This window comes from Centroberyx affinis, unplaced genomic scaffold (genome assembly GCF_046629955.1).
Source record: "Centroberyx affinis isolate AG114_WGS23_722 - 3 ecotype Tasmania unplaced genomic scaffold, CSIRO-AGI_Caff_v1 ptg000944l_1, whole genome shotgun sequence".
NCBI lineage: Eukaryota > Metazoa > Chordata > Actinopteri > Beryciformes > Berycidae > Centroberyx > Centroberyx affinis.
The window spans coordinates 121,444-143,797 of NW_027279518.1; the positions used below are offsets into that span (position 1 = coordinate 121,444).

The 22,354-nt window shown below is 41.4% G+C and overlaps 1 protein-coding gene across 1 annotated transcript in view; it reads right to left on the bottom strand.

The window, feature by feature from the left end:
- The window catches only part of cntln (centlein, centrosomal protein), an 88,276-nt gene extending 66,593 nt beyond the window's left edge, over positions 1 to 21,683 (bottom strand). Inside the window, exons 1-9 of the mRNA XM_071521928.1 lie at positions 21,559 to 21,683; positions 21,154 to 21,241; positions 17,095 to 17,183; positions 14,698 to 14,782; positions 9,990 to 10,124; positions 8,798 to 8,968; positions 5,073 to 5,206; positions 3,785 to 3,947; positions 3,079 to 3,321 (exon numbers count right to left, since the gene is read on the bottom strand). Of these exons, the coding sequence (XP_071378029.1) occupies positions 3,079 to 3,321; positions 3,785 to 3,947; positions 5,073 to 5,206; positions 8,798 to 8,968; positions 9,990 to 10,124; positions 14,698 to 14,782; positions 17,095 to 17,183; positions 21,154 to 21,234 (1,101 nt within the window). The 5' untranslated portion in view covers positions 21,235 to 21,241; positions 21,559 to 21,683. The remainder of the gene's footprint in view (positions 1 to 3,078; positions 3,322 to 3,784; positions 3,948 to 5,072; positions 5,207 to 8,797; positions 8,969 to 9,989; positions 10,125 to 14,697; positions 14,783 to 17,094; positions 17,184 to 21,153; positions 21,242 to 21,558) is intronic.
- Positions 21,684 to 22,354: the final 671 nt, after the last annotated feature.

A 22,354-nucleotide genomic window follows, 5' to 3' on the forward strand; every position in this document is an offset into this window, starting at 1 on the left:
ACTCAGACAGACAAACACACACACACACACAGCACAGAAACACACACACACACACACACACACAGCACAGAGACACACGCACACACACACACACCCTGTCAGTGCAATTATAGAGTGGGAAACAGAAAGCCCTCCTGACTGAGTGCTATACCTTGGGATACCTGATCTGTTCACTTTGATGTCAGTAGGTAAGAAAGTTAAAGAAACAAAGCAGTCAGACAGCAGCTACATGTGTTCAGTAAACACAAGTTAATATTAATCCTTAGCATAGGTTATATGCATAAGGCATTTTTGTAATTATATCCCAGGCCCTAAAAATATGTGATCTGCTTCCTTTATTCTGACCTAGGTGGGGAAAAGTCATGTATGCCCACACACACTACACGCACACAGCAGTAACTGCATCTCCTCTAAATCTAGTATTAATTACTGGGGGAACACTGCATAGCTGTACTTAATTACCGACTAATTGATCCATTTATATTTCAACGTTGGTTAAATTAACAGGGTTAAGTGAGACATGGCAATTGTAACTCACTTAACATTTGAGCTGATATCTTTTGACTTCCACAGTCTGGGGGCAGTGCTGTCAGGAAATATCAGCCTATCAAATTAAACAAAGTCAATCTTTGGAGGCAATTTGGAGGCCAAAAAAAACCCCTCTTGCTCAACTGCTGCAAAAATGTCTCTTGCACTGCGTCGGCTTTAGAGTTGTTTTATTTGACATATAAGATAGTTAAAGCTGAAGTGCAGGTCAAACTACAAACCAGACTGAGAGACTCATTATGATGAGAAGTGCAGTGCCCTGTTACAGTGTTGATGGAATGGTTGTCTTGCTCAAGAGTACAAGAGACGGTGCCATGCTGACACTGGAAGCCCCTTAAAGGGGGCTGCCAATGCAAACTCCAACAATCGAACCCAAAAATGTTTAAAACACATCTTTTCAACACAATAATACTCACACTGATTATTCCGATTATCCATTGCTTGAAACTTGCATATGTTGCAGTATTAGATATGTTATTTTAACTAGCATGAGCTGGTTGGCAATAGGCCATTCAAGTACTCTGATGCCGCATTCATGTTATATTGGATATTCCGTAGGTACAAAGTGCCGACTGGGAAAAAACGTTTACATCAACCTTCTAGTGGTAATTACGAGTAGAATATGTTAGATTCTTTTGTGGGCTCCAATATCACCCACTTGGCATCATGAATTGTAGAAGTGTGTCAACACAAGCAGTAAACATAGCAGGGGATCCACCAATGTCGGCAGTCCAAGAGTTAAAGAGTAAAACATGTCAACGCTTTCAAGCTGAAGCAACAAAATCACATTTTTCCATTTCTTCTGATATGACGTGAAAGTGGCAGAAGACCGGCAGCCAGCAAAGTAAACAAGGAAGTGTGTGAGCAATGCAAAAAAAAAATCAAATGGACTATTATTACTGAAATGTTGTGTGACAATTGTTCAATCACAGCTATTTAAAGACGTGTAACTGCAGTGTGGGTATTATTGTGTTTTTTGGGTTTGACTGTTGGAGATTGCTTTGGCCCTCCTGGTGTGTACTGGAGAGCAGCGCTACCTGCTAACCTGAGGTAAGTAAAGCTCTACAGTGAAGTACGTAGGGCTGGGGATATGGACCAAAAATCATATCTCGGTATTTTTAGGCTGAATGGCGATACACGATATATATCTCGGTATTTTCTACAAAGTGGGCTAAATGTTCAGTTGTAAGGAGGGCTGGGCGATATGGACAAAATCAAATATCACAATATTTTTGACCAAATACCTCAATATCGATATTGCGACAATATTGTAGGGATGACTATTGGTGCTTTCACAAAATATTTACACAATGAGATTTTTGATAAATAATCATCAGTAATGTGGATATAATGACTAAGTGGGTAAAGGCAAATAATAGAACAGCTAGAACAGTCTGGTAAGTTCAGAAAATTACATCACTTTACTGTAATGCAGCCTTTAAAACCAGGAAAAGACAACACTTATGCCATATCACGATATTACGATAAGACGATATCTAGTCTCATATCACGATATCGATATAATATCGATATATTGCCCAGCCCTAGAAGTACGTAATGAAATTTTGGACACAATCAATCGTCATGATGGCAAAAACTAGGAAAATAAGGCCCGGGTTGAAAATAACCAGAATTATCCTTTAAGATGCCCGTGTTCTGCCTATTACTATTCTCAGCCAAGTCTTTGACAGTGTGTGGTCCAAGGAACACCTATCACCACATCATTAAGAGTTATTAAAGGCCACTTTAGCTGATGGTTGCGGCACTAACTTGTTAATATGGCCCTCTCTCCCCTTGGGCTGGTAGTTGAAAGGTAGCTAGCTAAAGCCAAACCCCTGCTGACTGACAGCAGAAGAATTCCAACCCCGCCATCATCTTCAAGACCATTACTGGGCTCCAATTAAATCACCTTTCTCCCTCTCTGCTATCTGACCAGTGTCTAAAAAGGACTTCCAGATACTTGGGTGGGAGGAGAGAAAGAGAGATAAAGTGAGTAAGTAAGTAAGTGAGAGAGAGCATGTGTGCCCAGGAGTGAGAGAGAGAAGATCAGATAGCTGACATGAAAGACACTGACACTGGTGCTAAGAGAGATGGATAGATCAAGGGTGGACTAGAGCAATATCAAGAGAGTGAGTCTCAGTTAAAGACCACCACCACAGGCCATGGTGGGGCTTGTCAGTTATTACCGTGCCTGCTAACCACCTACACACTGCTTTCTCTCCCACAGCTGGGACAATTAGACACTGGCTCAAGACAGCTGACTGACAGGAGGATCACAATATCATTTATTTATTTTGTACAAAAAAAGGATAGACAAATTATGCAAGGCATCATAAGCATACATTATTTTCTTATACACACGCACACACACATGCATATCAGAGTTCAACACTAAAACTTCTGCAGCAGAGCAGGCATTACAGCAAATCACTTCTTAGCCTGGAGTTACAGTGCACTTAATAACCTATGGAAAGAGGAGGGCCTATTTTGATGCATCCTCTGGGGGGGGGGTGAAGGTTGGGAAGAGCTTACCTTAAAGTTGGTTTGTCTGTTTTGAGGGGGACAGACGGTTGTCTGCTGAGCCTGTTGTTGTTGCTGCTGCTGTTGCTGCTGCTGCAGTTGTTTTTGTTCCTGCTGCTGTTGTAGCTGGGCCTGGAGATGCAGGATGTCCTGGTCTTTCTGGGCCAGCTGGCTGCTGAGCTCCAGGTGACTCTGACGGAGCTTAGCCTCACCAGACACGAGGGCCTGGTAGCACTGACTCAACTCCTTGTACAGCTGTCAAGAAACACAAACAAGACAGCAAGGTTGGAAGAAAGAGAGGGAGAAATGGAGGGGAGGTGAAGAAGTGAGGGGATGAGTGGAGGAGAAGTGGGAAGAAGACAAGAGACAAAATCACTCATCAAATTAGGTGGCGTGGAGACATAAGCCTTGACATGGCGCTGTTCTCTTATTTCCATAGAGACATTAAAGACATATGCTAAGATCATCTGAATAAGGAGGAAAAGGGAAAAGGAGAGATAAAAAGAGGACAAGAAGAAGAGCCCTTTCTCCTTTCACAGTAATGGGATATGGTGAGAAGGGTCCTTCCATTCTGGCAATGGTAAAATAATTATAGGTTAGAGCTAGCTTGGAAATAAATTACACACAGTGGATGAGGCCTGAGTGGAGTGCAACAAAGTGGTTATGGTAATGATGAGTTAGAGGTTTGGTGTGTGTGTGCGTGTGTGTGTGTGTGTACCCTCTGGTAGGAGGTGGTGTCAGCAGTATGCGCCTCCTCTTGGTTCCTCAGGACTCTCTGTGTGTCCAGGTTGAGCCCTTCCAGTTGCTTGATCAGATTGCTCTGCTCTGCCGCATGCTCTGTACTCTGTCTGTACAGTGTCTGCACCTCTGCCACCTCACGACTGGACACACCAACACACACACACACACACACACACACACACACACACACACGAATAAGCACACACCCACACATGCTGCATTATATGCTCTATAAATGTTACATAAACTAATGGTAAAGGAAAAAACATCAATGCAGCATAGAGTAGTATTGCCATTGTTTCCCCCATCATTACACTGAAAGCAAGTATCAAGATTTTTGTATATAATTCAAAGCTATAAATATAAAGACTCTATAATGGTGTTTAAGGAAATCATCTATAAAATGGACAGGTTGCGTGAAAGCCTGACAGACCTTGAATTTCATCAAGTAATTGATTCATAGCATTTTTTAATGCTAGATTGATTTGCACATTATATTGCCCGAAAGGATATTGTTTCAGCTCTTTATTGGAATAAAACTAAAGAAAAGTGGAATAATAAATCTACATTAATTATAAAATCAAAATACATACAATCGCAATATTATCATAGTGACTCAAGAACTGTGATACGTTTGTACCATGAGATCTCTCTCTCTTTAATCAACATTACCAAAATTTCCCTCAAAATCAAAAAGCCAGCATCAAAGTTTATTTCTCAAATTCGTTTCTTGTCCCATGGAATTACCACAAAGTGCTCCTTCTAACTTACAAGGACATCTTTAATCACCTAGCTAAAACCCAAAGAATGGTCTCTAGCCCTGATGTGACTGACATGTCAGAGTGCCTCTGGCGTTAAAACAGAAAAGTAGTTAAAAAAGGTTGAGATTACCACTAAGGCTCCTAAGGTTCTCACAGTTTTTATCATATCGACTAAAGCTTAGCCAAAGCCTGCACCGTTTCCCCTTTCTCCCTCTCTTAAAGCACATCCGCTATGCAGGGCTTATCAAGTGGCTTTAGGGGAGCCAGAGTGGAAGAAATGTGTGTCGCCTCCAAGGCTCACAGTGGAGAGAGCGATATACTAACTGCTTCACACACTCACCAGCATGACATGATGTACACGCACAACATGCTCACGCACAACAGAGGCACATACTTCTGTGAACTCAATAAGGTTACCCCAAAATATCATCTACAAAGTTGTGCTGGTCATATGCAAGCAGACATTAAGGAATCCCTGTCAATGCTTCAGTAGGTAGGGCTCACCGAAGTTGGTTGAGGTGCCCCTCTTTTGCTGCCACCTCCTTCCCCTTGGCAGAAAGCTGGGCTGCCAGACTGGTACTCTGGCTCTGCAGGCTGGTCACCTCCTGCCAGGCATTGTTCAGCTCCGCCTCCACCTCCTGGCACAGCAGAGTTTAACAGCAATTTCATAGCACTTTCAGAAAAATGAAAAAGCTATTTGTCATTTAAAGGGGATTTTCACAATACATTTCACCTGAAAGTACTGAGAATACACAGTCAAACAGGACAGAAAGAGTTCCATTGCATTACACTGCAAAAAATGTCTAATGCACCAAGTACCCTGTAAATTTGAGTGCACTGTATCAAGCTAATACAAACTACAAAACAAACTACAAACAAAAAAAATAAACTACAACAAGATTCATAAAACCAGAACAGCAAACACTTCCGTAAGCCCATGCTGGGTGACCCAATTGTTCACATGGTGAAAGTGGACACTACTAATAGCTAGCTAACTAGTTAATCTTTAAGCCTGTGTTTTTGAGGTGAAAAATGTTTTGCGGACAGCCCCTCCCCCCACCCAAAATCATCGGCTATCTGAGATGTTTGATTGGGCAACGTGACAACCTGTAATTTTGGACATTGAACAACCCTAGTTGTGAGTGAAAACTTTTCCATAATGAGAAGCAACTATTAGAGCAGGGCAGATCCCCTGGCGCCTGGCATCAAACACACAAGGGTCACCCAACCCGGCCAGTTTAACTATAATTAAAAACACTGTTTCACAGGGCCAAAATTAACCATGTGCAAATTAATTAGCCATCAACATTTTCAAAAGAGGGCAAGACATGAAAAGATGCCACGACACGTAGAGTACGTAAAAACAAGCAATCAAGTTTGTTTGATATCTATGCATGATAAGTAGCGATTTAAAACTGTCACTGAAGCTTTAATAAGAGACAGATGGAAAGTGTAAAATGTGCAGCTTGAAGGAATAACAACTATATAGTAGGTGTGCCTTATCTAAACATCGAACAAAAAGTTCGGAAATTTGTGTTTGGTAGATTATTTCTCTGTTGTAACAATGCTTCTTGGCAATACATTTTATACCGTTGGAAAGCCTGTTTATTTCCCTTTTAAATGGTGCCCCATTTGTAAGGAACATGCATTTGTGGGATGAGCAGCGCAGCTGAGTATGTGGGTTGCGCTCATGAAAAATTTGCCAAATCTTCTCTGCCAATGCCAAACAGCTTATTCTGCTGTTGCTATTGACTCTTGTTTTGAGCTTCCGGTACCCCCAGGTGCTGACAATCAGGTACCTGATTGGCACCTGATTGGCAGCACCTGTGAGCATGGGCCCTGCTACAGTGGTCAATTGGTGTCTGCTCCAAGAATCAGCATGCCACGTTTGTCTGATCTCGATAAGGCCTGTGCGATGCAGGCAACTTCAAGCTGGTGTTCCACAAAAGCAATTTGCGGCATTATTTGGAGTGAGCCATAGTACCATCTCCAAACTGAAGGCCAAGTTCCATGAAACGGGGGATGTCAGAGACAGACCGCAAAGTGGGCGTCCCAAGAAGACGACACCCCAAGAAGACCGGTTCCTCACCCTTTCAGCACTTAGGAACCGTAGGCTGTCTTCTACAGATTTGCAGTCAAGGTTTGCAGGACGATATGGCACACGGCTCTCGGCCCAGACAATCCGGAACAGACTGCATGCAGCCAATCTCCGGGCTCATGGGGCTGCCAGGAGGCCTGCCATGACTGCCCTTCACCGTCAGGCCCGTTTGCGCTGGTGTTGGCAACACCTGCACTGGAACCTGAACATGTGGAGGAACGTTATGTTCAGCGATGAGTCCAGATTCTGCCTACGGAAGTTGGATCGTAGGGTCAAAGTGTGGAGAAGACGGGGAGAACGCTATGCTGATTGCTGCACCGATAGAGTAACACCTTTTGGTGGAGGCAGTGTGATGGTGTGGGGCGGCATCTCCATCACTGGAAAAACGAGGCTTGTCATCATTGGAGGCGATCTCAATGCAGAGAGATATCGAGATGAGATTCTGCAACCAGTGGCAATCCCATATCTCCACAGTCTGGGACCGAACTCCATCCTCCAAGATGACAACGCTCGCCCCCACAGAGCGGGGTTTATCAGAGACTACCTCCAGAATTTGGGAGTAGAGAGAATGGAATGGCCTGCCAACAGTCCTGACCTCAACCCAATTGAACACTTATGGGATCAGCTTGGGCGTGCTGTTCGTGCTAGAGTGACCAACACAACCACGTTGGCTGACTTGCGACAAATCCTGGTTGAGGAGTGGAATGCCATCCCACAGCAGTGTGTGATCAGGCTGGTGACCAGCATGAGGAGGAGGTGCCAGGCTGTTGTGGCTGTGTATGGTTCTTCCACACGCTACTGAGGCTCCTGACTGTTTGTTAAATGAATAAATTGTAAAATTGCCAATATGTCTTGTTTCTTCCTTGTTACTGATAGACTTCAATCATCCAATCCACCAAACAACACCAAACAAGAGTCAATAGCAACAGCAGAATAAGCTGTTTGGCATTGGCAGAGAAGATTTGGCAAATTTTACATGAGCGCAACCCACATACTCAGCTGTGCTGCTCATCCCACAAATGCATGTTCCTTACAAATGAGGCACCATTTAAAAGGGAAATAAACAGGCTTTCCAGCGGTATAAAATGTATTGCCAAGAAGCATTGTTACAACAGAGAAATAATCTACCAAACACAAATTTCCGAACTTTTTGTTCGATGTTTATAGATAAGGATCTACTGTATCTATATGCACTGGGAACGTTTAAATGTTACATTCTCTGACAAATTTTTGCTGTGTCAAACAAACTGGCATGATGTATCCATCGCACACCCCGTATTCTCCATCTCCATCTTTCACATCAATGGTATGATAAAAAATGAGGAGCAGGTGGAGTGTCTTAGACTGTGATTGATGTGCATAGACTAGTTGCTGGGGCCCATCCCGACCTGGTGTAATTACTCTGCAGCCCTGACTTATTCAAGGCTTTCTGTCTGACTCCATTTGAGAGACACGGGACTAGGGCAGCAATGATGTGTCATGATGGTTAGCTTACAAGAAAGGGGGGGGTAGGCTATCCTGCAGCTCTGTTGTTCTCTTGAAACTCTAGTATTGATGGGCAGTTGGCTTCTGTAAGGAAATGGCGGGAGAGGGAGGCTGGTTGACGAGTAAAGTTCTCTAAGGACTGTGATTGTGATCCGATTGGTTGAATGTTTGAATAGCAGCACTGTCGTCATTGTCTTATCGTTTCTATTACCGATGACCAGAGAGATGAGCAGAGTTGATCCATATAATGATGACATGGGGGAGCAATGGATGGATTCTAATTACCTGCTTGTATAAGGGGAGAGTGAATGACAGAAAACACACACAACCACGCACTCACACACACACCTCTTGAAGATCAGATCAATTCATGTTTTTTTTTTTCCAACCAGGCAAAATCTGGCTCCCGCATGTTAAAACATAATAATTCTCCCCATCCTCTGAACAGAGACTATGTATATTTAAAATGTGTGCGTTGCTACAGGAATCACTTTACATGTACATGCTGAGGAGGGAAGGGTAAGAAGAATCGGAGGGTTCAAGGTGTGCAGAAGAAAGGGAAACGCTGGAGGATGGAACCCTTCCTGTGTGTGTGACTTTTTGTGCGTGTGTGTGTGTCTGTATGGATTTGTACCTGTGTTCGTACCTTGACTCTGGCCTGGGCAGCGTCCCTCTGGTCTCGTTGGCTGTTGCCCTGCCTCTTCTCCTCCTCCAGGTCAGCTCGCAGGGCGGCGCAGCAGGAAGCTAATCCCTTCTTCTCCTCCTCTAGAGCCCGCACCACCTGCCGCTCCTCCTCCTCTCTCCTCCTACCCTCCGTCTTCATTTCCTGGATACAAGGTGTGTGTGTGTGTGTGTGTGTGGAAGGGAGTGGGGGTCACGGGGGTCAAATAAACATTGGCAATGGAGGGAGAGAAATGGAGAGAGAGACAGAGAAAGGATTGACTCAAACAGAGAAAACAAAAAGAAAGAGGGACAGACGAAAGGAACAAAAGGAGAAGCAGCACACGGGGTTGAGGCTGGAATGAATATGTATACGGCGGGGCTGCTTTGCTGTGGGGGCCCCCTGCATGTGCCACTGATTGGGCAAGGTCACCTGTGCCGCATGCCTGGGCCAGATGTGGGCCGGTGTGGGCCGAGCCGAGCCGGCTCATGCAGGTACAGGGGCCAGGCTGTCGGCTTTAATGACTGGCTCCTAATGAGAATGGCACTGGCTACAAGACCCATTAGACTCAACCCAGGTCTCCTTTGATGCTGTCCCCCCACGACTTCTCGCCATGAGACCCCGCCAAGACTGTGTAAGGACCATTCCTTTATCAATTAATCATAGCCGGGTCTCATCTAAGCGTAATTAGGGAGAAGCCACATCATCACTTGCACACTTTTCACTTTCCCCCACTGAAGCCGTCATTAAGTATTTATCCGCAAGTTATCAACCTGCTTTTCTCTCTCTCTCTCCTCCCTCCCTCTCTCTTTCACACACACACACACACACACACACCCTTTCTAGCTGCTAAGTATTGTCTCCTGTCAGTAGTAAGAAAAAAAGGGGAATGCAAGAAAGGGTGAAATTGAGAGAGAAAGAGGGGAGGAAAAGAGAAAAAAGATACAAAGAGAGAGAGAGAGAGAGAGAGAGAGAGAGAGAGAGAGAGAGAGAGAGAGAGAGAGAGAGAGAGAGAGAGAAAGACTGTGCAAGAGAGCTGAGAAACCCTCTTTCTCTCCTAAGTGATTCGAAGGCCCGCGGCTATAGCCATGGGGGAATTGTCCTGTTTGGTGTCACACAGAAGAGAGACTTGTAGAGTGCGTGGGCCCGACTGCCACAGGAAATTTGTTCCACCAACCTTAAGTTCCTGACTCTTATTCACCAGCTTTTCATGCAGAGCTGTCAGCTCCTTCTTCATTAAGGCCCTCTCCTCGTCCACTGCCATCTTCCTCTGTACCAGGTGGTTAATCTCCTGCTGCTGCCCTGCCACTTTCTGTGGCAGACAGTGAGAGAGAGAGAGAATGGGAGAGAGACAAAGAGAGACAGACAAAGAGAGACAGAGACATAAAAGGAGGTACAGAGACAGGGAAAGACATAGAGATCCATAATGCAGTTCAAGGAACACACTGTACATGTTGGGATTTAGATATTATATATTCAACGGCAACCAAAAAATTCAAAAAGCTTGTTTAGGATGAGAAAAAAAAAAATCTGAGAAAAGACACCTCTCAGACACAACTGGGCTTGTTTCAAACTGGTCTGATTAATATTGGTTATATAATAGATATGGATCCAAATCCTTCTGGGCCACTGGTTACACTATGACTATAATTATGTTTATACCTGGAAAATCAAAAATGGTGTTTGTATTGTGTCCTGATTGGGGTCCAAGCCACATCTAAACACAAGTTTAAATTTACAGAGGATTCAAATCTGACTGCCCAAAACTTCACTCCATAAATAGCTTAAAAAACAGATTTGATTCCCTGACCAATTCTTTAGCTATTTGCATTAAGAGTTCAATGCATTAACAGGGTCTATGAGTTGGGCTTATTACACCTACAATATTACTGCATGAGACAATTCAGCCTCAACAGAAAGCTACCACACACTCTCATACATTAAGAGCTGTATTAATTGATCATAAATATAGATTTTAAATCTATATTGAGTCATAAAACATCATGAGACTCCATGATGATAAATATGATGATCGTCATGGTTCAACAAACCAGAGGTCGGTGAGAATGGTACTATGACTTTAATGACCCCCCTCTTTTTATTCCTTTGGTCTATGTTCATTTTATTTTTTATTTTTTTTTTGGCAGGCTTTTTGGCCTTAGCGGGAGGAGGCTGGCCTTTTAACACTGCATCAGCTGGGGTCTGGCATTGGCTGGTAATCCACAGCCTTCTGTGGGTACACCCTGCTCTCAAATAACACTGTGCTCTGGGATGCAATTAATTGCCATGTTGGGGGAATCGCTCAGATCTATCCAGATAGTGGATTTAGCGCTCCTCGCTACTCGTAGCTCGCCACGCAAAGAACGGAAGGGCTTTAATAGAGATTTATACTGGCTAGCAGAAAATAAATTCAAACGTTGATAATGAGGTAGGCAAGAACAATTTGAACCCCAGTAGTGCTCAATTGGTTGGGAGAAAAAAAAGGGGGTTCCGCCAAGTTAAGAGGTCTAGGACAGAGAGATTAGCATTTGAAAATTCCCAGTGCAGTTCAAAAATGAAAGCTAATTATGTTACAAAAATGGAAGGGAGTGGAGAGGGAAAGTATAGAGAGGAGGTGGTGGAGGAAAAAAGAGAGAAGAGGATGAGGAAAAAAAGATTGTCAAAGTTGGAGAGTTGAGACATTAAGAGGAGTGTGAGATCCTGTGTGGACTCAGTGGACCATCACATCTCCAAAAGTGGAGGAAAAACCAATTAATCACCATTTGGGTGCGTAAGGCTCAAGACGGTGGATGAGATGATGACTGTCAGTGGGCTGGATGACACAGCACAGAATCCAGGACTATTAATGAGCTTCTCAAATAGGCTGGAACTTTTACAGAATTCCCATACTTATTTTACAATTAAATTCCAAAACTTTCCATAACAAAATTTCATGATTGTACTACTGCTGTGTAATGTATAAAGCAACTTTTACAAATGCCATGACATTGAAAATTTGTTTTAAGAATGACATCCTCCTTTAAATGCAACCCTTAAATGTAATACTTTTAAGTTGAAAAACTAAAAAGAAAATGATAACAAAAGTGTCTTCTGTAGTTTTTGCCGTGCCTAAGGAATCTATTTCATTTGCACAACTGCAATGACAAACACTGACATAACATTGCTAATGTTAGAACATTAGCAATTGGCCTTGGTCACTTAATCCCACAGAAGCCTGAACTCACTTGCTGGTTAGCTAACAACAAGATGCTGACTGGCGAGAATAGAGGTTGGAATCGCGCAACAAAGTCTCACAGCAACCACGCTGCAGTCTGACCAGTTGCATTTTAGCCTACTAATTTTTGTCCCATTCTTTCAAATGACTCCTGTAATTTTTATTTTTTCAAGTTTTCAAAAATGATGAATATCATTACTTAAAATTGTAATATTTTTTACAGTTTTCCAAAACATTTCCAGGCCTGGAAAACACATTTTCAAATTCCATAACTTTTTCAGGATTTTCATGACCGTGAGAACCCTGTTTAAGTACCAACATTTTAAAGAAGAAAACAGGATGGCTCCCCATCATGAAGAAAAGCAGAAGGATATAAAAGAGTATAAAAATGGGAGATCTGATTGAATTGAATAAATAGTTATTAGACAATACAGTGTGTCGATATATATTTAAATTGAAAGTCAGCTTGACATAACAGAGTCATCTTTTATGCTTAAAACTTCACACCTCATTATTATGAGTATAAATAATTAATTAATTAATCAATCATGCAATCATGCACTCTCCAAGTCGTCAATAAAAGGAACAGTTTTACCTTAATCACTTTGTGGCTTAGCTTTGCTTGTATTGTTAGTATACTATATCTTGCACTGGAATGCAGTGAAGTTAGTCATGTGTAAACACATATCTTGTGCTCCTATCAGCTACCATGACTACTATATCTACTAAACCAGTTTTTAGATGGCTAAGGAAGGTGGTGTGAAGAACTGCTGGCAAGCTGATGACTCCATTAAAGCAAGTCTCATTAGGAATGAACAGGATGCTAGATGAAAGGGACGCTAATGAAGGAGACTGACAGATGCTTCAGTGAAGGGACGATGATTTGGAGTAAATTACATTAGTGATGTCATTATCGTTAGCTATCATACCACCGACAAACATCACTCAAGGGGCGACGCAAAGAAAGGCAGGTATGAGAGAGAGAGCTGGAGAGGTACAGCTGAAAATATACAAAGATTCTGTTGGTAATACATTTCTTTTGATAATATTTAAATTCATTTATTTTTAATGTTTTATTTGACGTATATTAAATCAAGCAAGCAAACTAAGAATAAATGATCATTTATTATTATGACACCCTAGAAAAAGGCAAACGATCTTTTCAGGAAACCCTAAAACAAATAAAATGGTTTCATAGACAGATATACAACAAGAAAGATATTAAAACAAAATTGAGAACTGTGGTAGTCTAACTGTTAGATAAGCGGGCTTATGACTGGAAGGCCACGGGTTCAGGCCCAGAATGGACAGGAAAATCTGGGTGGGAAAAGTGAATGAAAAATGTCCTTCTGCACCTATCATCAAGGTGTCCTTGAGCAAGGCCTTTAACCCCCAACTGCTCTAATGGAGCTGCTCAGTGGCCAACAGTAGATGACTGGGGTTGTACTGAGCAGCTCCCAGGTGTACATGTGTTTAACTGTGTGACTAGGAAGCAAGGCTGAAAAAGAACAAATAACCATTTCCTGGTAAAATAAAAAACATGGAGACAGCAAGATGGAGAGTAGGGCTGAACGTTTTTGACAAAATATTTAATTGCGATTATTTTAACTAATATTGCAATTGCGATATGATTTGCGATATTAGAGGGAATGATAATTTTTACATCATTATTCTCATTTTCATTGAAAAACGTATTAAAATGATTATGGTGTGATTTTTGCAGGGATCTGTACCATACAAAGATGTTTTCTTAAGTCTGTAGAATATGATGTGTAGGCCAGGACATCTCTGCAGCATGACAATATTTAATTGAAAATGGTATTTTGACACACATTTCGCCTTTAACAAATATTGCGCCTCCTGCGATTTGAAAATTGCAGTAGGCCATATTGCGATTTCGATAAAATTTCGATTAATTGTTCAGCCCTAATGGAGAGTGAGGCAGGATTCAGCAGATAAATGATTATTAAACATTATTAAGCAGCAGAGCAAACAAAGGAGTCATATTAAAACATTTTCAGAGATGGGTAGCAGCAGCATGTAAAAAGGTAGTGGAGAGGCCAGAAATGGAAGCATTAAAATTTTTTTGATATTGTCCATGATAGAGCCTTGAAAACAGATACAGCAACAAAACGGTTAAAGGGTCCTTTACAGCACATTCCATTTGCTAAATGCAGTGAAGTTCAAAGACAACTGGCCCCGTGACAACTTGACCTTTGAAACTTTTTGGCAATGTGACGGGTAGAATCTGTATCATGGGTGGAGGATGAAGTTTGTAGCAGGTTCCTCAAATAGAGAGGAGTCAGACCAAGTAGGGTTTTATAAATGCTCACAAGCCAAGGGATCTCTTGCCAGGTCTATATGGTCAGTTTATTGAGGAATACTGAGTGCAGGAGTGTGTTTTGTAAGGAGCAGTTTCAGTTTACAAATAGATTTTGATGAAAGATTTTCCTTCCTTGATCTTGTAAAGTTTTGTGCAAAAACTTGTTATAGGAAATCTGCCAGGAATCTTGTGTGTTTTGTGTTCTAATGCATTCAACTTGCGGCCTTTCTCAAGTGAATCTTACAGGCCCGGTTGAATGACTTTTCTCCATTAATGCGTCAGATCCAACAGACATTCACCAGGCTGAACGCAGAACACTACAGCCCGCCAGACCAAATCACACTGTACCTGTTCCAACTCCTGAATCTTGTAGTCTTTGGTCTGGAGGATCTCCAACACTTTCCTGTCCTTAGTCTCAGCTTTGTGCTTCTCACTGGAGAAAAGAACGAGCAAAAAAAGAGAGAGCAGGCATGTGAGTCTACAGTCATCCAAAATTGAGAGTCACTCAGAGGTAAACAGGGCAATGCACACAGCGTAACCTAACAGACAGACAAATAGATAGACAGACAGACAAGGTGAAATATATAGCTTTTATTGTATATTTGTAGTGTCATACAGTATGCCTTGTCTGTACTATATGTGAAGTCCTGTTATCTTTTCTCTCGCACCTAGTGTGTGAATCCTGTATTGTGTAATTGTCTTGTAATGAGTCAGTGCCAATTATCAATTTCAAATTCGTGTGCACCTGTTGTACTTGGCAAATAAAAGTAACTATGATTCTGATGGCTAACTGGACAATCTGAGAGGAATATCCATAAAAAGACAAAATTAGATACCATTACATATCGCCAAAAAATGTCTGCCTAATAAAAGCTATACATTACCAACTCTATTGTCAATTTGAGTGCAAATACCCTCACTTACTATGAAAACACAGATGGCTTAGCGACTAACCCTGCTGCAGCACCAGACCTGAAATAAAATGTGCAAATATACCTTTGTCAAACACTCACATCTTTCCCTGTTGGACATCTCCAGGAGCTTACCTTTCTTTCTAGCCCACTACCGCCTCTTTCATCATGATGAACATTTAGGGAGAGAAGACAAAAAGAGCAGCAATTGGGGACCTGTTTGTTTCAACTGCTTTAGACCACCAGGGGCCACCCATCCCCTCCACTCATCACTCGCTCCTTCTACCCCTCCCTTCTTATAGTCCTTTCTCTCCTCTCTGCCTCCTCTGATCGGCCCTCTCCCCTGGTAGACATTGAAATAAGTATCTGGTGTCCCTGGAGGAGCTGGAACGCAGGCTGGCCTAGCTACATCTCCTTGTATATCAGGCCGTGTTCACCATGTCCTGAGCAACCAACCAATCACTGTACAAGATCCACTGAGGAGGGGGGTGTGAATGGTGATTCCCAGCGGGCACTGGTGCTTGACTGGAGTCGACGCAATTACCATGTCAATATCCCCCTGCGCACCAGGTGATACGATACACACACACACACTCTCTGGGTGCATGTTCCCCCACCTGTCTCAGTGGACCAACACACTTTGATGGGTCTCCAATGGGGGCTATAAAGGAAGTGAAGAGGGTGTGGAAAAGGCCTGGGAGACACAGGTACTGAAGGAACTCTCTCTCTCTACACCGCTGCACCGTGTTTCACCCTGATTACGGGCCTTCTAACAACTGACAGTCCTCAAAAGGCATTTGGTGTGTTACACAGCAATTATTAAGGGTATAGCCTACTTTCCATTTCATAAAGGCCATTTTCAGAAGCACAGTGCTGTATGGTATGTTCAAAGGGCCACATCACAGAAAAAAAACAAAGCAAATTTCTAACATATACTGTATATAATATGCAAGTATTGTGAACATGTACTCCACAAGTATCTTGTGCAGTTTCAACTGGTTTAAGCGTTATGGGGAGTTAATGAATTTGTCTTTCAGAAGATGTGATTAGAACGCAAGTTAATTAGTTGTTTTATATTAGTAGATTGAAAGGAATACTTTGAAAACTTGAATTCAAACAAAACATCATATATCAATTATCTAAAGAGCCATATAGAAAAATATTTCTTAGGGAATCATGATACACATGATAGAATTCTAATGTATTTTTGATGATAGGCCCCTATAAAAAAAATCAACAAGCACCCTAACATGTTAAATAAAGCTTTTCATCCATTAAAATGGTAGTTGCATGATCATATGTAAGAGGCCTTATTACAGAACATCCAGTGTTCACACTGTAATACCTGCATCTCAGCATCAAAGACAATTTGGAAAAGACAAGTCAAATAACTTTTTCCCATTGAGAAGGAATATATTTAAATTATGCTATTGTGCGTTATCAGTAAAAACCTGAACCTCTGTTCTTTTAAGAAAGTTCCCATGCCACTGTATTTGGTGTAGCTTAGCCACCCTGCAAAAAAGGTCATATTCAATCTCACAATTTATCCGATAAAGACAAGCATTTGGCAGGAGTGTTTTGAGTGTCCAGAATGGGAGAGCCAGAGGAAGACTGTTTTCATTAAAAGGGTTTCCATGGTTGAACTGCTAGACCGGGGATAAGAAGGCTTAAATCAGCATCTGCACCAGATTCCACCGTAACCCCAGCAGAATGGCCAAGGTGCCTCAAACACCCCTTGAACGACTTTCACACATATTTCTCTTCACTTGTGAGATAAAGGAATTTTCAGCTGTTGAGCTTCTGAGGTAGCAATTTGAAAGATGAATCTACCCACCGCTCAACCACCAAACTGACAGCTTGGGTCAAGTCTGGATTGGCCACTTGCAGGCGTTTCCATAGAGACCACACAAACTCCTTGTCCGCCTGTGAAAATAAAGATTTAAACAAGAATTCAGCAAGTCAACAATTATTATTATATGAGATTATGTTTTCCTAAATTTGTTTCTTGCATGAAGAAGATTTATCTCAATATTCAGTGAGGCCTACGAGGAAAGATTCAGCAACATCGCATCTCAGCTTTTCTTAATGAAAAACAACAAATTCAATAGAATGCTCAATGACATTAGCATACGAGAGAAGGGGGGAGCCAATCAATAATTTAAACATTTTGTACAAAATAGTTTTTGATCTGGCCTGCTCTCTCTAATCATGGGGCTGTCTTAACAGGGAGCTCCATCGCTGAGATGTGACCTTCGACTCAAGGGGAGCAAGCATTGACACTTGTCATTATGCACTATTTATGACTGGGGAGAGCTGGGATCCAAATCAAAACACAGCAGTCGAGCTTGCATTTTCTTTATTAATAAAGTGCTCTCCGGATATGTTTTTCACTACAGCTCCAAAGTAACTAGCCCCGAAGAAACTCAAAACTGATGACAGAGAGAGTCATCTTCAAGAAGAGAGCCCAGCCAGCCCCTGACACATTTCCAATTCAAATTGTCTCGCTGGTTTTTCAAACATTTTTAAGCTACATTACATTTAATGAGGGACATCTAAAAACTACATTTTCTGACATTAAAAGACGGAATTATACCAAATCGACTTAATATAAAATTATCTGATAAATTATGTTCACATCATCATAAGATAAAAGTCGTCCCTCCCACTGGAATCTACTGGTCTCCAATTAGTACATGAATTTTAACCCCCTATTCAAAAGTGTCTAATCAATTATTTACTAAATGGCAGAGGCAGACCTTGATAAGACCATGGGCTGAACATATAAAGTGGAAGGACTGGTGGATCTCTGTCTACGTATGTGTGTATTTGTGTGGTGTATGTGTGTGTGTGTGTGCAGCGCAGGGGTGGGGTTTGGGGGATAGAGATCTCACCAAATCAGCCCTGCAATGCAGCTAACGACAAAATTAAGCAGCTTGGTTGACTTCAAATAGGTGGTCTCCCTCTGCTTGGCCTTTGGCTGCCATTAGCTGTTCCACATACAACTGTTCAGCCAGGACCCTCATCAAGGACTCTCCTCTGCCGTATGTGTACTTAAAGATGCAATGAATGTGTGTTTGATGATTGCTGAATTATTAATTGTGATTCCAGACACTGAAACACCATGGGCTAAACATACCAAAGCGAGCCCTTGGAATTCAGCCACATATTAATAAAATTACCATGGTCTAGTAGGAACATTTGCTGGCCAACAGATGAGCCTCTTTGTAGTTAATGGCAGTCCTGAAGTACGTCATGCCAGAGACTTAAGACATCAATGGTATTCAAATGCCACTATTTAAATGGTACAGTGCACAACTAAAGGTCCCTATTAGATAGGCAGAATCACTGATGTCCTGCTCTAGACTAGACCACCAAGGATGGTTTCCATGTCAGTTCAACAGAGTAGATGTGTTGTAATGTGAAGTAGCAAGAGACTTCAATCTGGACTGAATGAAATATCAGTAGTAAAGTAGTAGTGTAATGTACACCTGGCAGTAAAATCTTAACCTGGATGTAGGGTTATGTCAAAATGTCTAAGGGACAATACTCTGCATCTGTATTAACAAAGTTATACAGATTTCACATTGGCTAGATTATTACAAATAATTAAGGCCTAATATCTTGGTTGTTTGTTCATAGTTCAATTATTTTGGCTACAGTATGACTGTAAGTGGTGCAGGAATAGACAACTCTTATTGTGGTAGGGACAATAAATATTTTTGTCTGTAATAGGGGCGCACAAGGCCCTTGTGTGAGTAAGCACTACTCTGACACCCAAATATTATCTCATCTGTATCCTGTACAATGTAATAAGTTATAACTGGCAGAATAGGCCATGAGTGCTGCATGCACAAAGTGGATCAAACTGAATAAAAAAAGAAGAATCAAATGATTCAACAGAACTGTGAGTTTCTAACATTTTCGGAGCCACAGTGCATCTCTCACATACACAAAACTGTAGATATACAACTTTGAAAAAAAAAAAAAAAGATGAAATCATCCATGTGGACTTTAAGGGCTCAAAACACGTGCCTAACATGATTAGTGAGAGTATATGGCCCACTTGCTTTGAAGTTTCAGCATCATGGAAGCATACATGACATTCCTACATAAGCCCAGATGACACATGTCATATATGGCTGATTTTTTTACAAAGTTTTTGTTTTGGGTGTTTTCCCCCCAAATTGGAAGGACTGCTGGCTTTGATAATATTCAAGGTCTAGAACATAGATAACAACAACATGCAACTTGCAAGGAATTTGTTTTGACTGCATTTTAGCTTTCAATTACTCTTACTCAATAATAGTGAATTGGGAGCGATGATGATTTACCTCTGTGAGGGATTAGGTAAGTTTTATTGTTTACTGAGTTACATACTGTAGGTGCACACACAGCTTTGCACCACTATGTGAGCCAGTCCCTGCAAGTCTGTGAGGATGCCCTGCTGCTCTTGCACATTACTGAATCAAATTGTCAAAAGTCAAAATAATTAACTTCCAGATACAAACTATACTCTGCACAAAAGATAAGGAAGGCAATCGGTATATATGCAATTATATCCAAACTGTGGCACAATATACAACAAAAGTTCCTGCTCTGTGTCTTATGGTATTTATAGTATAAAAACCTGATTGTAACACATCCTCTGCTGGACACCACTGCAGTTTACCTGCATAGTAAGGTAGTGTACATATGCAAAGTGAGAGATGCTGGATTCAGGTGAGTCGACTCATGTTATTAGGCACCACCTGGTGGTGAGCATGCAAGGACACCATCTCTCAATCACTGAATCAGGAAATCAGGAACAAAGGTGATATCTCAAGCATGCTCATGAGCGCTTTGTGTGTGTGCATGTGTGCGTGTGTTTATGCATGAATAGAAAGAAGGGACTCACAATTTATTAAAATGCACCATGGAAATAGAGAGATTTGCAGCACACTGTTTACTGGCATATTCTTAAAAAGGATGGCCTGTGATTTTACAGACTTTTGCAGCAATGAAAAAACAGCAAAACAAGGACCAAGCACTGTAAAAAACAGTGAAATAAACTCATCTTTCATCATTAACTCACTGTAGCCTATATAGATGTGTTTGTCAATTTCAACTTACAGTTGCAATAGTTATCAGCTTCAGAACTTATAGTCATGAGTTCATATCTTGTGAGTTAAAATAATGGATTGAAAGAGCATCACAAGCATCGTCAAAACTGATCGCATTAAAGTTTATTATGAAACATTGCTAGCTTATCAGCATACTTCCCAGCATGCATTGTATTTGAGTTAACTCACCAGAAACCCTTCTTTCTTCTAGTATGAATAAAGGTACAGGATGGAAATGTGTTATGTATGTATCTTAGGTGAATCACAGGTCTATTTTTGATCCAAAATGAAAAATAATAACCCTGATGAAAATTGGTTTCCAGTTCAATCCCTATGCCCCATACTGTACAGATTTGAGAAATTTGATAAAGTGGAGTTGTCATTCTCTTTTAGACATGGCAAGTAGTATCCACCTCATACTCAGATGAGTGCAGTCAGTTGCTTACTTTTTGCCACATGGTATAGTAATTATGTGACACATGAACAACTGACACTAAAAACCTTCTCACTAGTGCAAGAATACAAAACACTGGAATTCCCTTTCATCAATTAGTGGAATAGATTCACATTAGAACAACTAATGAACATTGACCTAACTAGTACTATTTCGGTCAACTTAAAACTTTAAGGCAGCAAGGAAACTAGTTTTTAAGTTGGAAGTGCCTAATATTTTTGCAGTGAGTGTTGCCCTGTGTGTTTCTTTCCATTTTGCAGGTAACAGAAAAAAAGCACATGCTGCAACAGTGTGTACAGCCATTCAAATACATACATTTTATCCACACATTTAAACTTACCTGGCATTGCATTAACTCATCTGATAAACTCTTCACTTGATCTTCTAACAGCAAGATGCGAGTGTCGTCTTTGGATGCCATTGTAGGGCTGTAAAACAAGCAAAAATAACAAACGGCATTAGTTTTGAGCCCTTGATAAAAGACAGAAGACTTGCAGTATAGGGAACAGGCTCTGGATGTACTGGTGATACGTTAGCAACAGGTGTCAGGTCGTCGCATCACGGCGGTAAGGACACCACAAATCTGAAATGCAGTGTCTTCAACACGGGGGACAATTAGTTTTATCTCTTCGAAAGCAATATCGACATGGGAAGTTTGCTTTCTAGATATTGCTGACTCGAACACGGAGATTAGTTCCAGCTAAGCAGACTGTCTTAGGCAAGGTGGACAGTGGACGTCTCTTACCTGTTGGGACAGCTTGCCAGCCGGTCAGCTATCACCACCGTCTCACTACAGCACTGTACTAATACAAAACAGTGCTACTGTAGCTAGCTAACGTTAGCCACCTAACAGACATTCATGCAGTCCGTTTCCCTGTTGACAACCTTCCGCGTGAAAAGCCCATGCCCTGAACAGCGTCATAACATGTCCCAACAGTAATATATTTCGTCACGCACATAAAAATATGTATTTCTCCTTTTATACAAAACGTAAACAAACTTTCTTAGTGAATAACACCGTTGTCAATAGCTACTGAGACGCTGTCCTTTCAAACAAGCCCGCTGCTTTCCGTTTCTGTTCCCTAGCGTCATCGTGTTTCCGTCATTTCACGACAGTCCACGGTAATGTACGGCATTACCCCGGTCCTTAGAATATAACGGCTGCCGTTAGAATAATGTAGAATTATGGTCAGTGATTGGAATGCATGCTTTTAAAGACACATGGCGAAAAAGTTTTATTGTAACTTCTTGTAATTACAACATTTCATGTTTTTGTTTTACTTGGAAATAGATAATTATTATAATTGAATAATTTATATTGAATTCAACTCTGAAGGATGTGGATTTGCTTTAAATTTAGTTCAAAACATCTGTTAAACTCGTTTAGCACAGTTAGAACTATGCATAAATATTAGTTTGATAATATCAAATGGACCAGGGGAATAAAGTTTTCAGACCCTCATTTGATGTCATTACTTTTTCACACCCCTCCAACGACTCGGTGCCAGTAACAACATCCACTCTTGCCATGTCAGAAGGGC